Below are 13,476 nucleotides of genomic sequence, written 5' to 3' on the forward strand. Positions count from 1 at the left end.
TACGGGTATCTCCGAAAGTGTCTGTTGGGTTGGCACGGATCGAGACTGGGATTTGTCACTCCGTGTGACGGAGAGGTATCTCTGGGCCCACTCGGTAATGCATCATCATAATGAGCTCAATGTGACTAAGGCGTTAGTCACGGGATCATGCATTGCGGTACGAGTAAAGAGACTTGCCGGTAACGAGATTGAACAAGGTATTGGGATACCGACGATCGAATCTCGGGCAAGTAACATACCGATTGACAAAGGGAATTGCATACGGGATTGACTGAATCCTCGACATCGTGGTTCATCCGATGAGATCATCGTGAAACATGTGGGAGCCAACATGGGTATCCAGATCCCGCTGTTGGTTATTGACCGGAGAGGCGTCTCGGTCATGTCTGCATGTCTCCCGAACCCGTAGGGTCTACACACTTAAGGTCCGGTGACGCTAGGGTTGTAGAGATATATGTATGCGGAAACCCAAAAGTTGTTCGGAGTCCCGGATGAGATCCCGGACGTCACGAGAGGTTCCGGAATGGTCCGGAGGTGAAGAATTATATATAGGAAGTCCAGTTTCGGCCACCGGGAAAGTTTCGGGGGTTACCGGTAATGTACCGGGACCACCGGAAGGGTCCCGGGGGTCCACCGGGTGGGGCCACCTATCCCGGAGGGCCCCGTGGGCTGAAAGTGGAAGGGAACCAGCCCTTAGTGGGCTGGGGCGCCCCCCCTTGGGCCTCCCTCCATGCGCCTAGGGTTGGGAACCCTAGGGGGGGAGTTCCCCCTTGCTTTGGGGGGCAAGGCAACCCCTTCCCCCCTTGTGGCCGCCGCCCCCCTTGAGATCTCATCTCTTGGGGCCGGCGCCCCCCCAGGGGGCCTATATAAAGGGGGGGAGGGAGGGCAGCACACAACAGCCTTGGGCGCCTCCCTCCTCCCCTGCAACACCTCTCTCTGTCTCGCAGAAGCTCGGCGTAGCCCTGCCTGAGACCCGCTACATCCACCACCACGCCGTCGTGCTGCTGGATCTCCATCAACCTCTCCTTTCCCCTTGCTGGATCAAGAAGGAGGAGACGTCGCTGCACCGTACGTGTGTTGAACGCGGAGGTGCCGTCCGTTCGGCACTCGGTCATCGGTGATTTGGATCACGGCGAGTACGACTCCGTCATCCACGTTCATTGGAACGCTTCCGCTCGCGATCTACAAGGGTATGTAGATGCACTCCTTTCCCCTCGTTGCTAGTATACTCCATAGATGCATCTTGGTGAGCGTAGGAAAATTTTAAATTATGCTACGATTCCCAACAGTGGCATCATGAGCCAGGCCTATGCGTAGTTACTATGCACGAGTAGAACACAAAGCAGTTGTGGGCGTTGAGTTTGCCAATTCTTCTTGCCGCTACTAGTCGTTTCTTGTTTCGGTGGCATTGTAGGATGAAGCGGCCCGGACCGACCTTACACGTACGCTTACGTGAGACAGGTTCCACCGACTGACATGCACTAGTTGCATAAGTTGGCTAGCGCGTGTCTGTCTCTCCTACTTTAGTCGGAACGGATTCGATGAAAAGGGTCCTTATGAAGGGTAAATAGAAATTGGCAAATCACGTTGTGGTCATACGTAGGTAAGAAAACGTTCTTGCTAGAAACCTACAAACCACGTAAAAACTTGCAACAACAATTAGAGGACGTCTAACTTGTTTTTGCAGCAAGTGCTATGTGATGTGATATGGCCAGAAGTGTGATGAATGATATATGTGATGTATGAGATTGATCATATTCTTGTAATAGGAATCACGACTTGCATGTCGATGAGTATGACAACCGGCAGGAGCCATAGGAGTTGTTTTTATTATTTTGCATGACCTGCGTGTCATTGAATAACGCCATGTAATTTACTTTACTTTGTTGCTAAACGCGTTAGCCATACAAGTAGAAGTAATCGTTGGCGTGACGACTTCATGAAGACACAATGATGGAGATCATGATGATGGAGATCATGGTGTCATGCCGGTGACAAAGATGATCATGGTGCCCCGAAGATGGAGATCAAAGGAGCATGATGATATTGGCCATATCATGTCACTATTTGATTGCATGTGATGTTTATCATATTTCTGCATCTTATTTGCTTAGAACGTCGGTAGTAAGTAAGATGATCCCTTATAATAATTTCAAGAAAATGTTCACCCTAACTGTGCACCGTTGCGAAGGTTCGTTGTTTCGAAGCACCACGTGATGATCGGGTGTGATAGATTCTAACGTTCGAATACAACGGGTGTTGACGAGCCTAGCATGTACAGACATGGCCTCGGAACACACGCAATACACTTAGGTTGACTTGACGAGCCTAGCATGTACAGACATGGCCTCGGAACACGGAGGACCGAAAGGTCGAGCATGAGTCGTATAGAAGATACGATCAACATGGAGATGTTCACCGATCTTGACTAGTCCGTCTCACGTGATGATCGGACACGGCCTAGTTGACTCGGATCATGTTTCACTTAGATGACTAGAGGGATGTCTATCTGAGTGGGAGTTCATTAAATAATTTGATTAGATGAACTCAATTATCATGAACTTAGTCTAAAATCTTTACACTATGTCTTGTAGATAAAATGGCCAACGTTGTCCTCAATTTCAACGCGTTCCTAGAGAAAACCAAGCTGAAAGATGATGGCAGCAATTATACGGACTGGGTCCGGAACCTGAGGCTCATCCTCATAGTAGCCAAGAGAGATTATGTCTTAGAAGCACCGCTAGGTGAAGCACCAATCCCTGAGAACCAAGACGTTATGAACGCTTGGCAGCAGCGTGCTGATGATTACTCCCTCGTTCAGTGCGGCATGCTTTACAGCTTAGAACCGGGTCTCCAAAAGCGTTTTGAGAAACATGGAGCATATGAGATGTTCGAGGAGCTGAAACTGGTTTTTCAAGCTCATGCCCGAGTCGAGAGATATGATGTCTCCGACAAGTTCTTCAGCTGTAAAATGGAGGAGAACAGTTCTGTTAGTGAGCACATACTCAGAATGTCTGGGTTGCACAACCGCTTGTCTCAGCTGGGAGTTAATCTCCCGGATGACGCGGTCATTGACAGAATCCTCCAGTCGCTTTCACCAAGCTACAAGAGCTTTGTGATGAACTACAATATGCAGGGGATGGAAAAGACCATTCCCGAGGTATATTCAATGCTGAAATCAGCGGAAGGGGAGATCAGAAAAGAACATCAAGTGTTGATGGTGAATAAAACCACTAAGTTCAAACCAGTTACCGGGAAGAAGTCAAAGAATGGACCCAAGCCCGAGACTGAGTGCTTTTATTGCAAGGGAAGTGGTCACTGGAAGCGGAACTGCCCCAAATATTTAGCGGACAAGAAGAAGGCCGGCAACACCCAAGGTATATGTGATATACAAGTAATTGATGTGTACCTTACCAGTACTCGTAGTAGCTCCTGGGTATTTGATACCGGTGCAGTTGCTCATATTTGTAACTCAAAGCAGGAACTACGGAATAAACGGAGACTGGCAAAGGACGAGGTGACGATGCGCGTCGGGAATGGTTCCAAGGTCGATGTGATCGCCGTTGGCACGCTACCTCTGCATCTACCCACAGGATTAGTTTTAAACCTCAATAATTGTTATTTAGTGCCAGCTTTGAGCATGAACATTGTATCTGGATCTCGTTTAATTCGAGATGGCTACTCATTTAAATATGAGAATAATGGTTGTTCTATTTATTTGAGAGATATGTTTTATGGTCATGCCCCGCTGGTCAATGGTTTATTTTTGATGAATCTCGAACGTGATGTTACACATGTTCATAGTGTGAATACCAAAAGATGTAAAGTTGATAACGATAGTCCCACATACTTGTGGCACTGCCGCCTTGGTCACATTGGTGTCAAGCGCATGAAGAAGCTCCATGCAGATGGACTTTTGGAGTCTCTTGATTACGAATCATTTGACACGTGCGAACCATGCCTCATGGGTAAGATGACCAAGACTCCGTTCTCCGGAACAATGGAGCGAGCAACCAACTTATTGGAAATCATACATACCGATGTGTGCGGTCCAATGAGTGTTGAGGCTCGCGGAGGATATCGTTATGTTCTCACTCTCACTGATGATTTAAGTAGATATGGGTATGTCTACCTAATGAAACACAAGTCTGAAACCTTTGAAAAGTTCAAGGAATTTCAGAGTGAAGTCGAGAATCAACGTGACAGGAAAATAAAATTCTTACGATCAGATCGTGGTGGAGAATATTTAAGTCACGAATTTGGTACACACTTAAGGAAATGTGGAATAGTTTCACAACTCACGCCGCCTGGAACACCTCAGAGAAATGGTGTGTCCGAACGTCGTAATCGCACTCTATTGGATATGGTGCGATCTATGATGTCTCTTACCGATTTACCGCTCTCATTTTGGGGTTATGCTTTAGAGACTGCCGCATTCACTTTAAATAGGGCACCGTCTAAATCCGTTGAGACGACACCGTATGAATTATGGTCTGGGAAGAAACCTAAGCTGTCGTTTCTAAAAGTTTGGGGATGCGATGCTTATGTCAAGAAACTTCAACCTGAAAAGCTCGAACCCAAATCGGAAAAATGCGTCTTCATAGGATACCCTAAGGAAACTATTGGGTATACCTTCTACCTCACATCCGAAGGCAAGATCTTCGTTGCCAAGAACGAGTCCTTTCTAGAGAAGGAGTTTCTCTCGAAAGAATTGAGTGGGAGGAAAGTGTAACTTGATGAGGTGATAGTCACCCCTTCCGAACCGGAAAGTAGCGCAGCGCGGGAAAATGTTCCTGTGGTGCCTACACCGACTGGGGAGGAAGTTAATGATGATGATCATGAAACTTCAGATCAAGTTACTGAACTTCGTAGGTCCACAAGGACACGTTCCGCACCAGAGTGGTACGGCAACCCTGTCCTGAAAATAATGTTGTTAGACAACGGTGAACCTTCGAACTATGAAGAAGCGATGGCGGGCCCGGATTCCGACAAATGGCTAGAAGCCATGAAATCCGAGATAGAATCCATGTATGAAAACAAAGTATGGACTTTGACTGACTTGCCCGATGAGCGGCGAGCCATAGAAAACAAATGGATCTTTAAGAAGAAGACGGACGCAGATGGTAATGTGACCATCTACAAAGCTCGACTTGTCGCTAAGGGTTATCGACAAGTTCAAGGGATTGACTACGATGAGACTTTCTCACCCGTAGCGAAGCTGAAGTCCGTCCGAATCATGTTAGCGATTGCCGCATACTATGATTATGAGATATGGCAGATGGACGTCAAAACGGCATTCCTTAACGGCTTCCTTAAGGAAGAGTTGTATATGATGCAGCCGGAAGGTTTTGTCGATCCCAAGAATGCTAACAAAGTATGCAAGCTCCAGCGCTCAATCTATGGGCTGGTGCAAGCATCTCGGAGTTGGAACATTCGCTTTGATGAGATGATCAAAGCGTTTGGGTTTACACAGACTTATGGAGAAGCCTGTGTTTACAAGAAAGTGAGTGGGAGCTCTGTAGCATTTCTCATATTATATGTGGATGACATACTATTGATGGGAAATGATATAGAATTCTTGGAAAGTATAAAGGCCTATTTGAATAAGTGTTTTTCAATGAAGGACCTTGGAGAAGCTGCTTATATATTAGGCATCAAGATCTATAGAGATAGATCAAGACGCCTCATTGGTCTTTCACAAAGTACATACCTTGACAAGATATTGAAGAAGTTCAATATGGATCAGTCCAAGAAGGGGTTCTTGCCTGTATTGCAAGGTGTGCAATTGAGCACGGCTCAATGCCCGACCACGGCAGAAGATATAGAAGAGATGAGTGTCATCCCCTATGCCTCGGCCATAGGGTCTATTATGTATGCCATGCTGTGTACCAGACCTGATGTAAACCTTGCCGTAAGTTTGGTAGGAAGGTACCAAAGTAATCCCAGCAAGGAACACTGGACAGCGGTCAAGAATATCCTGAAGTACCTGAAGAGGACTAAGGATATGTTTCTCGTTTATGGAGGTGACGAAGAGCTCGTCGTAAAGGGTTACGTCGACGCTAGCTTCGACACAGATCTGGATGAATCGAAGTCACAGACCGGATACGTGTATATTTTGAATAGAGGAGCAGTAAGCTGGTGCAGTTGCAAGCAAAGCGTCGTGGCGGGATCTACATGTGAAGCGGAGTACATGGCAGCCTCGGAGGCAGCACAGGAAGCAGTCTGGATGAAGGAGTTCATTACCGACCTAGGGGTGATTCCCAATGCGTCGGGCCCAATGACTCTCTTCTGTGACAACACTGGAGCTATTGCCCTTGCGAAGGAGCCCAGGTTTCACAGGAAGACCAGGCATATCAAGCGTCGCTTCAACTCCATTCGTGAAAGTGTTCAAAATGGAGACATAGATATTTGTAAAGTACACACGGACCTGAATGTAGCAGATCCGTTGACTAAACCTCTCCCTAGGGCAAAACATGATCAACACCAGGACGCAATGGGTGTTCGATTCATCACAATGTAACTAGATTATTGACTCTAGTGCAAGTGGGAGACTGTTGGAAATATGCCCTAGAGGCAATAATAAATGGTTATTATTATATTTCTTTGTTCATGGTAATTGTCTATTATTCATGCTATAATTGTATTGTCCGGAAATCGTAATACATGTGTGAGTACATAGACCACAAAGTGTCCCTAGTAAGCCTCTAGTTGACTAGCTCATTGATCAACAGATAGTCATGGTTTCCTGGCTATGGACATTGGATGTCATTGATAACGGGATCACATCATTAGGAGAATGATGTGATGGACAAGACCCAATCCTAAGCATAGCATAAAAGATCGTGTAGTTTCGTTTGCTAGAGCTTTTCCAATGTCAAGTATCTTTTCCTTAGACCATGAGATCGTGCAACTCCCGGATACCGTAGGAGTGCTTTGGGTGTGCCAAACGTCACAACGTAACTGGGTGACTATAAAGGTGTACTACGGGTATCTCCGAAAGTGTCTGTTGGGTTGGCACGGATCGAGACTGGGATTTGTCACTCCGTGTGACGGAGAGGTATCTCTGGGCCCACTCGGTAATGCATCATCATAATGAGCTCAATGTGACTAAGGCGTTAGTCACGGGATCATGCATTGCGGTACGAGTAAAGAGACTTGCCGGTAACGAGATTGAACAAGGTATTGGGATACCGACGATCGAATCTCGGGCAAGTAACATACCGATTGACAAAGGGAATTGCATACGGGATTGACTGAATCCTCGACATCGTGGTTCATCCGATGAGATCATCGTGAAACATGTGGGAGCCAACATGGGTATCCAGATCCCGCTGTTGGTTATTGACCGGAGAGGCGTCTCGGTCATGTCTGCATGTCTCCCGAACCCGTAGGGTCTACACACTTAAGGTCCGGTGACGCTAGGGTTGTAGAGATATATGTATGCGGAAACCCAAAAGTTGTTCGGAGTCCCGGATGAGATCCCGGACGTCACGAGAGGTTCCGGAATGGTCCGGAGGTGAAGAATTATATATAGGAAGTCCAGTTTCGGCCACCGGGAAAGTTTCGGGGGTTACCGGTAATGTACCGGGACCACCGGAAGGGTCCCGGGGGTCCACCGGGTGGGGCCACCTATCCCGGAGGGCCCCGTGGGCTGAAAGTGGAAGGGAACCAGCCCTTAGTGGGCTGGGGCGCCCCCCCTTGGGCCTCCCTCCATGCGCCTAGGGTTGGGAACCCTAGGGGGGGAGTTCCCCCTTGCTTTGGGGGGCAAGGCAACCCCTTCCCCCCTTGTGGCCGCCGCCCCCCTTGAGATCTCATCTCTTGGGGCCGGCGCCCCCCCCAGGGGGCCTATATAAAGGGGGGGGAGGGAGGGCAGCACACAACAGCCTTGGGCGCCTCCCTCCTCCCCTGCAACACCTCTCTCTGTCTCGCAGAAGCTCGGCGTAGCCCTGCCTGAGACCCGCTACATCCACCACCACGCCGTCGTGCTGCTGGATCTCCATCAACCTCTCCTTTCCCCTTGCTGGATCAAGAAGGAGGAGACGTCGCTGCACCGTACGTGTGTTGAACGCGGAGGTGCCGTCCGTTCGGCACTCGGTCATCGGTGATTTGGATCACGGCGAGTACGACTCCGTCATCCACGTTCATTGGAACGCTTCCGCTCGTGATCTACAAGGGTATGTAGATGCACTCCTTTCCCCTCGTTGCTAGTATACTCCATAGATGCATCTTGGTGAGCGTAGGAAAATTTTAAATTATGCTACGATTCCCAACACCTTTTATTTTCGTTGTGTCAACAAGGTTGCTTAATCTACAGAACCGCTATTATACTATCAATCATTTTTTAAAAACATTTGGATCAATTAACCAAATCAGCAGTACGAATGACTCTTGAAAACAATGAAATTACACGAGGAAACTGTTTCTTCCTCTCGAACGTGTCGATGGTGGCATGGTGCGTCACCACAAGCTGCTCCTACACCAGAGCCAATGTAACATTGTTGACCGTAGACGGGGATCATCAAGGGCACAACCTTTGCTGGATCATTGTCCATGAGAAGAAGTTGTCACAACTGGAAGAGTCGTGGACCTCAGAGCCCAACCTTATCAAATCTTGCAACCCACACACCCGCACCTCTTGGAGTTGAGGGTGAGCACTTTTTACCGGTTTCTAAGTCGGGAGCGATAGCGAAGCCGCCTATAGGAGTTGAAGGATGAAAGTACGTCAGACCAGATGAGCCTTTGCGCCGGAGGACCCAACTACGAGCAGCCGCCACAATAATAAACCTGCAAAACCAAGCCTCACCATTCAGGACAAACTACATGAATTTACGTCCACAAAATATTGATGCCTCCATAGAAAACACAATTGAGATGTGAATGTTGGATGATGAATGATTGGTTGGGTAAACGCCACCACAAACATCTATGATGCGTTACCGATGAAGACTTTATTGTACGCCCCTGTCATCACCGCTGAAAGGTATAAAACGATGCATATCGAAGGCCTATCTAAAAACTCCAAAACAGGAAAACTACATATCCACCTAGTAAACCAGGGCCTCCTTGCACTCCCACACCACACAACCGACGAAGGAGGGACCGGCGATCTACTGACGATGAATGAGAGGTAATACAAACCCTCTAAGATCACCACTCAATGGGGTTAGGAGCGGAAGGTTTCGTGTCGATCAAACTTATTTGAGTTGGGCCTGGTACCAAATCAATCTTCTGAAAAGTCAAGGGTTATATCGTTAGCCTTTTAGAAAAATTGAATAAAAATAGGCAAAATTTGAGGCATCGGAAATAAACTTTAAATATTTCTTCTTGCGAAACCAAAGTTTGAGCGTCCTGAAAATAATAAAAGTCGTATTTCGCAAGTGTAAAAAAAGGGAGTATTTTGTAAAAATAAATAAATAATAAGAGTAATAAAAGTTCGATCTTGTCATCAGGGTACTCAGTTTGGCCCCCAAAGCGGCGCAAGCCTTGAGGGACCTGACCACCTTCTCTCTTCCTCTCGCCGTGCCGCGCGGGGCAACACCCAAACTCGTCCCAAATTCCGATCTCCCACGCCGCCGTCCTTTACCGCCGTCGACGAGGTTGGTGGACCGGACGCCATCCGCGGACGCGCCAAACCTGCCTAACCCAACCACAAAGGTGCCGCCTTTTCCAAGTTTATTCCCGTCCATCTTCGTTCGCTCGTTTTTTTTCCTCCTCCCGTCGCTGTTGTTTGATCCGTCCCGTCTCTGTTGGTGGCAGGCTAGGGTTGCGCTCCGCGCGCCGCCGGGGCTCGCGATGGACGACAGCGCCATTGGCGAGAAGCGCCTGCTGGAGACGGAGGATCGGGAAAGCCCGGGCGGAGTCGCCGAGGAGGAGGTGGGGGGCGCGCAGGTCGGTGCCGAACCGGCGCCCGATGCGGCCGCCGCGGAGGTGGGTGGTAGCGGCGAGATCTTGGATGCCAGAGAAGGGGACGCGGCCGAGGGGGTTGTGCAGGCGCAGGAGGGTGGCGGCGGCGAGGTTGTGGAGGTCAGACAAAGGGACGTCGGTGTCGAGGAGGTGGTGTCTGATGTGGCCTGGGCTGAGGCGACCATGGATCCATCGGTAAGCTATGATCAACAGGCTGCTTGGAACGGAGTAGCGCAGAGGAACGGGCCGCCGACGGCGGTGGAGTCCGACGAGGACGCTGATCTGTTTGTGGAGGTAGAGCAGCAGGAGCTGGCTGGTTCAGATCAGAGCGAGGAGTTTTTCCACAATGCTCAGGCTTCGGTGACCGGAGAATCTGTCGCTGCTGAGTGCGAGGCAATTGAGGATTACAGGCCTGCCGAGATTGGTGTCGAGGATGATGCGCACGATGAGCATCGGGAGCGCTTAGAGGAGGAAGCCATGTTGGAAGCCATCAGGCAGTGTGTGACAGATGCTGTTTTGGCTGAACATCTCGATGAGGAACCTGAGAAGGGCAGGGAAGATGTTCCTGCCTGTGATAGCAATCCTGAGCTCCCCATGAACTCTAGTGAACCTGAACAGGTTCAAGAAGCTATGTTGGTTGATCAGAGCAAAGAGCAGCCAGAATATAGCAAGGGAGATACTGCTGCCCGTGATAGCAAGCTTGTGGTCCCTACACAATCTGGAGGCGAGCCTGATGTGGTGGTCGAGGAATTGGATGATTCAAACTCCTCTGATGATGAGAATAAGGCTAGCTCTGCTCCTGCACGATCCTCTAGTGCTGCAGCAGGTCAGGCTAATGGCCCCTCTTTGCTGTCTCGTCCTGCTGGCCTTGGATCATCGTCTTCCTTGTTGCCTCCGGCCCGACCTGTTCAGCAGGTCCGTGCTAATGGACCAGTCGCTGTGGACAGGGACGCTCGGCAGGATACTGAATCTGCTGCGGATGATGGAGATGAGAATGATGAAATCCGGGAGAAGCTCCAGATGATCCGGGTTAAGTTTCTGCGTCTTGCTAACAGGTTTGGTCAAACGCCTCACAATATGGTGGTCTCACAGGTTCTTTACCGGCTCGGGCTGGCAGAACAGATTAGAAGAAATGGTCGTGGTGTTTTTAACTTTGACCGAGCACAAGAGATGGCAGAACGGCTTGAAGCTGCTGGAAATGAGCCCCTTGATTTATCATGCACCATATTGGTTCTTGGTAAAACTGGGGTTGGCAAGAGTGCTACTATAAATTCAATTTTCGATGATGTCGAGCTAGAGACTGATGCTTTTGAAGCCAGCACCAGAAAAGTTCAAGAAGTAGTTGGTATGGTTGAGGGAATCAAAGTAAAAGTGATCGATACACCTGGCCTTTCATCCTCATCTTCAGACCAGCACTACAACCAGAAAGTTCTCAATTCTGTGAAGAAACTTGTGAGCAAAAACCCTCCTGATATTGTTCTTTATTTTGACCGACTGGATCTGCAGAGCAGGGACTATGGTGATGTACCTCTGTTGCAGACCATTAGCAAAGTTTTTGGAGCCTCGGTCTGGTTCAATGCTATAGTAGTGTTAACTCATGCTGCATCTGCACCACCAGATGGACCAAATGGAATTCCTCTGAGTTATGAGATGTTTGTCACCCAGAGGTCCCATGTAGTCCAGCAAGCTATAAGGCAGGCGGCTGCTGATGTTCGTCTTATGAATCCAGTCGCCCTGGTGGAAAACCACTCGGCTTGCAGGACAAATAGGTCAGGCCAGAGAGTGTTGCCAAATGGACAAGTCTGGAAGCCACAGTTGCTCTTGCTCTGCTTTGCGTCCAAGGTTTTAGCAGAGGCTAATTCGTTTCTCAAGTTGCAGGATAGCCCCGCTGGTAAAACTTCTAGCACGAGGGTTGCTCCACTTCCTTTCCTCCTCTCTTCACTTCTTCAGTCTCGAGCTCCGCTGAAGTTGCCCGAGGAGCAGTTTGGTGACGATGATGATCTTGAAGATGATTTGGCAGATGATTATGGTTCAGATGATGGTTCAGACTATGATGACCTGCCTCCTTTTAAGCGCCTTACTAAGGCTCAACTTTCAAAGCTCAACCATGCGCAGAGGAAGGCATACCTTGAGGAACTAGACTACAGAGAGAAGCTGTTCTACAAAAAACAGCTGAAAGAGGAACATATGCGTCGTAAAATGATGAAGAAGATGGCAGCAGAGGCCAGGGCCAGGGAAGATGATTTCGGTAACAACAGTGTTGATGATGATGGCAGTACTCCGACCAATGTTGCTGTGCCTATGCCTGACATGGTATTGCCCTCGACTTTTGATTCTGACTATCCTAGCCATCGCTACCGTTTTCTGGATACGCCAAGTGAATGGCTTGTGAGACCTGTGCTGGAGACCCAGGGATGGGATCATGATGTGGGTTATGAAGGTCTGAACGTTGAGAGATTATTCGCTGTCAAAGGTAAAGTGCCTCTGTCTGTGTCTGGCCAGCTAACAAAAGACAAGAAGGACAGCTCCCTCCAAATGGAGGTTGCAAGTTCTGTTAAGCACGGCGAGGGTAAAACTTCTTCAGTGGGGCTTGATTTGCAGTCTGTTGGCAAGGACATGGCGTACACAATTCGTGGCGAGTCGAGATTCAAGAACTTCAAGCGCAATAACACGGCTGCTGGGATATCTGCGACGCTGCTTGGAGATACTTTATCAGCGGGTGTGAAGATTGAAGACAGACTGATAGTGAACAAGCAGCTGAGGCTTCTAGTAAGCGGTGGGACTATGAGCGGGAAAGGAGACGCTGCGTATGGCGGACGTCTGGAAGCCACATTGAGAGACAAGGACTACCCGATTGGGCGCATGCTTTCCACCCTCGCTATCTCCGTCGTGGACTGGCACGGGGATCTCGCCGTCGGGTGCAATGCCCAGTCTCAGATCCCTGCTGGAAGGTCTAGCAACCTGATTGCCAGTCTGAACGTGAGCAACAAGGGGACCGGGCAAGTCGGCATCCGCCTGAACAGCTCCGAGCACCTGCAGATCGCGCTCCTCGCCCTCGTGCCTATATTCAAGAACGTCAGGAAGTTACTGGACAGCTACTATGAATCTGTCTAGTGCCTGCGTAGGCCTGAATAGACACTCGGCGGGAAGATCCTTAGGATTAATGCAAGCATAAATCGGAACCATACATTTGTTTTTTGTTTTTTTCAATCTTTGCCAGCTTTGTAAGAAAAAGTGTTGTTTTCCTGAGCTCTCTCCGGTGAAGTGAAGCTGAATTTTGCGATGCATACATGTCTGATGTCCGTTGGCAACCTGCTGGTGCTGCCTTTTTGTAGTTTCTGATATGCAAAGCTGCTGCTGTATTATACAATACCTGCTTCTCGCATCTGAACTGGAACGATTTTTTAAAAACGGAGACATAAGCTTTGCCTCATCCATTAATTAATTGAGAAGAATAGACTTTGTTAGACATCACTCTCATCCATTAATTAATTAAGGTGAATAGAGTTTGTTATACACCACCAAGGTTACAAAACGGCCATTACTGGTGGCATTATGTTTTCTACTCTATCC

At 48.7% G+C, this 13,476-nt stretch overlaps 1 protein-coding gene across 1 annotated transcript; it reads left to right on the forward strand.

Annotated features, from left to right (window-relative positions):
- The first annotated feature begins 9,462 nt into the window (after nt 1–9,462).
- LOC109766554 (translocase of chloroplast 101, chloroplastic) lies at nt 9,463–13,192 on the forward strand. Its single transcript, XM_020325336.4, has 2 exons — nt 9,463–9,654; nt 9,757–13,192. The coding sequence occupies exon 2, from the start codon at nt 9,793–9,795 to the stop codon at nt 13,015–13,017; it is 3,225 nt and encodes a 1,074-aa protein (XP_020180925.1). The 5' UTR covers nt 9,463–9,654; nt 9,757–9,792; the 3' UTR covers nt 13,018–13,192.
- Nucleotides 13,193–13,476: the final 284 nt, after the last annotated feature.

The sequence above is a fragment of the Aegilops tauschii genome, chromosome 1 (genome assembly GCF_002575655.3).
Source record: "Aegilops tauschii subsp. strangulata cultivar AL8/78 chromosome 1, Aet v6.0, whole genome shotgun sequence".
Classification (NCBI taxonomy): Eukaryota; Viridiplantae; Streptophyta; class Magnoliopsida; order Poales; family Poaceae; genus Aegilops; species Aegilops tauschii.

What these genes read in the sequence shown, in the direction of transcription:
- LOC109766554 (XM_020325336.4), top strand. Translation starts at nt 9,793, where the DNA reads ATGGACGACAGCGCCATTGGCGAGAAGCGCCTGCTGGAGACGGAGGAT.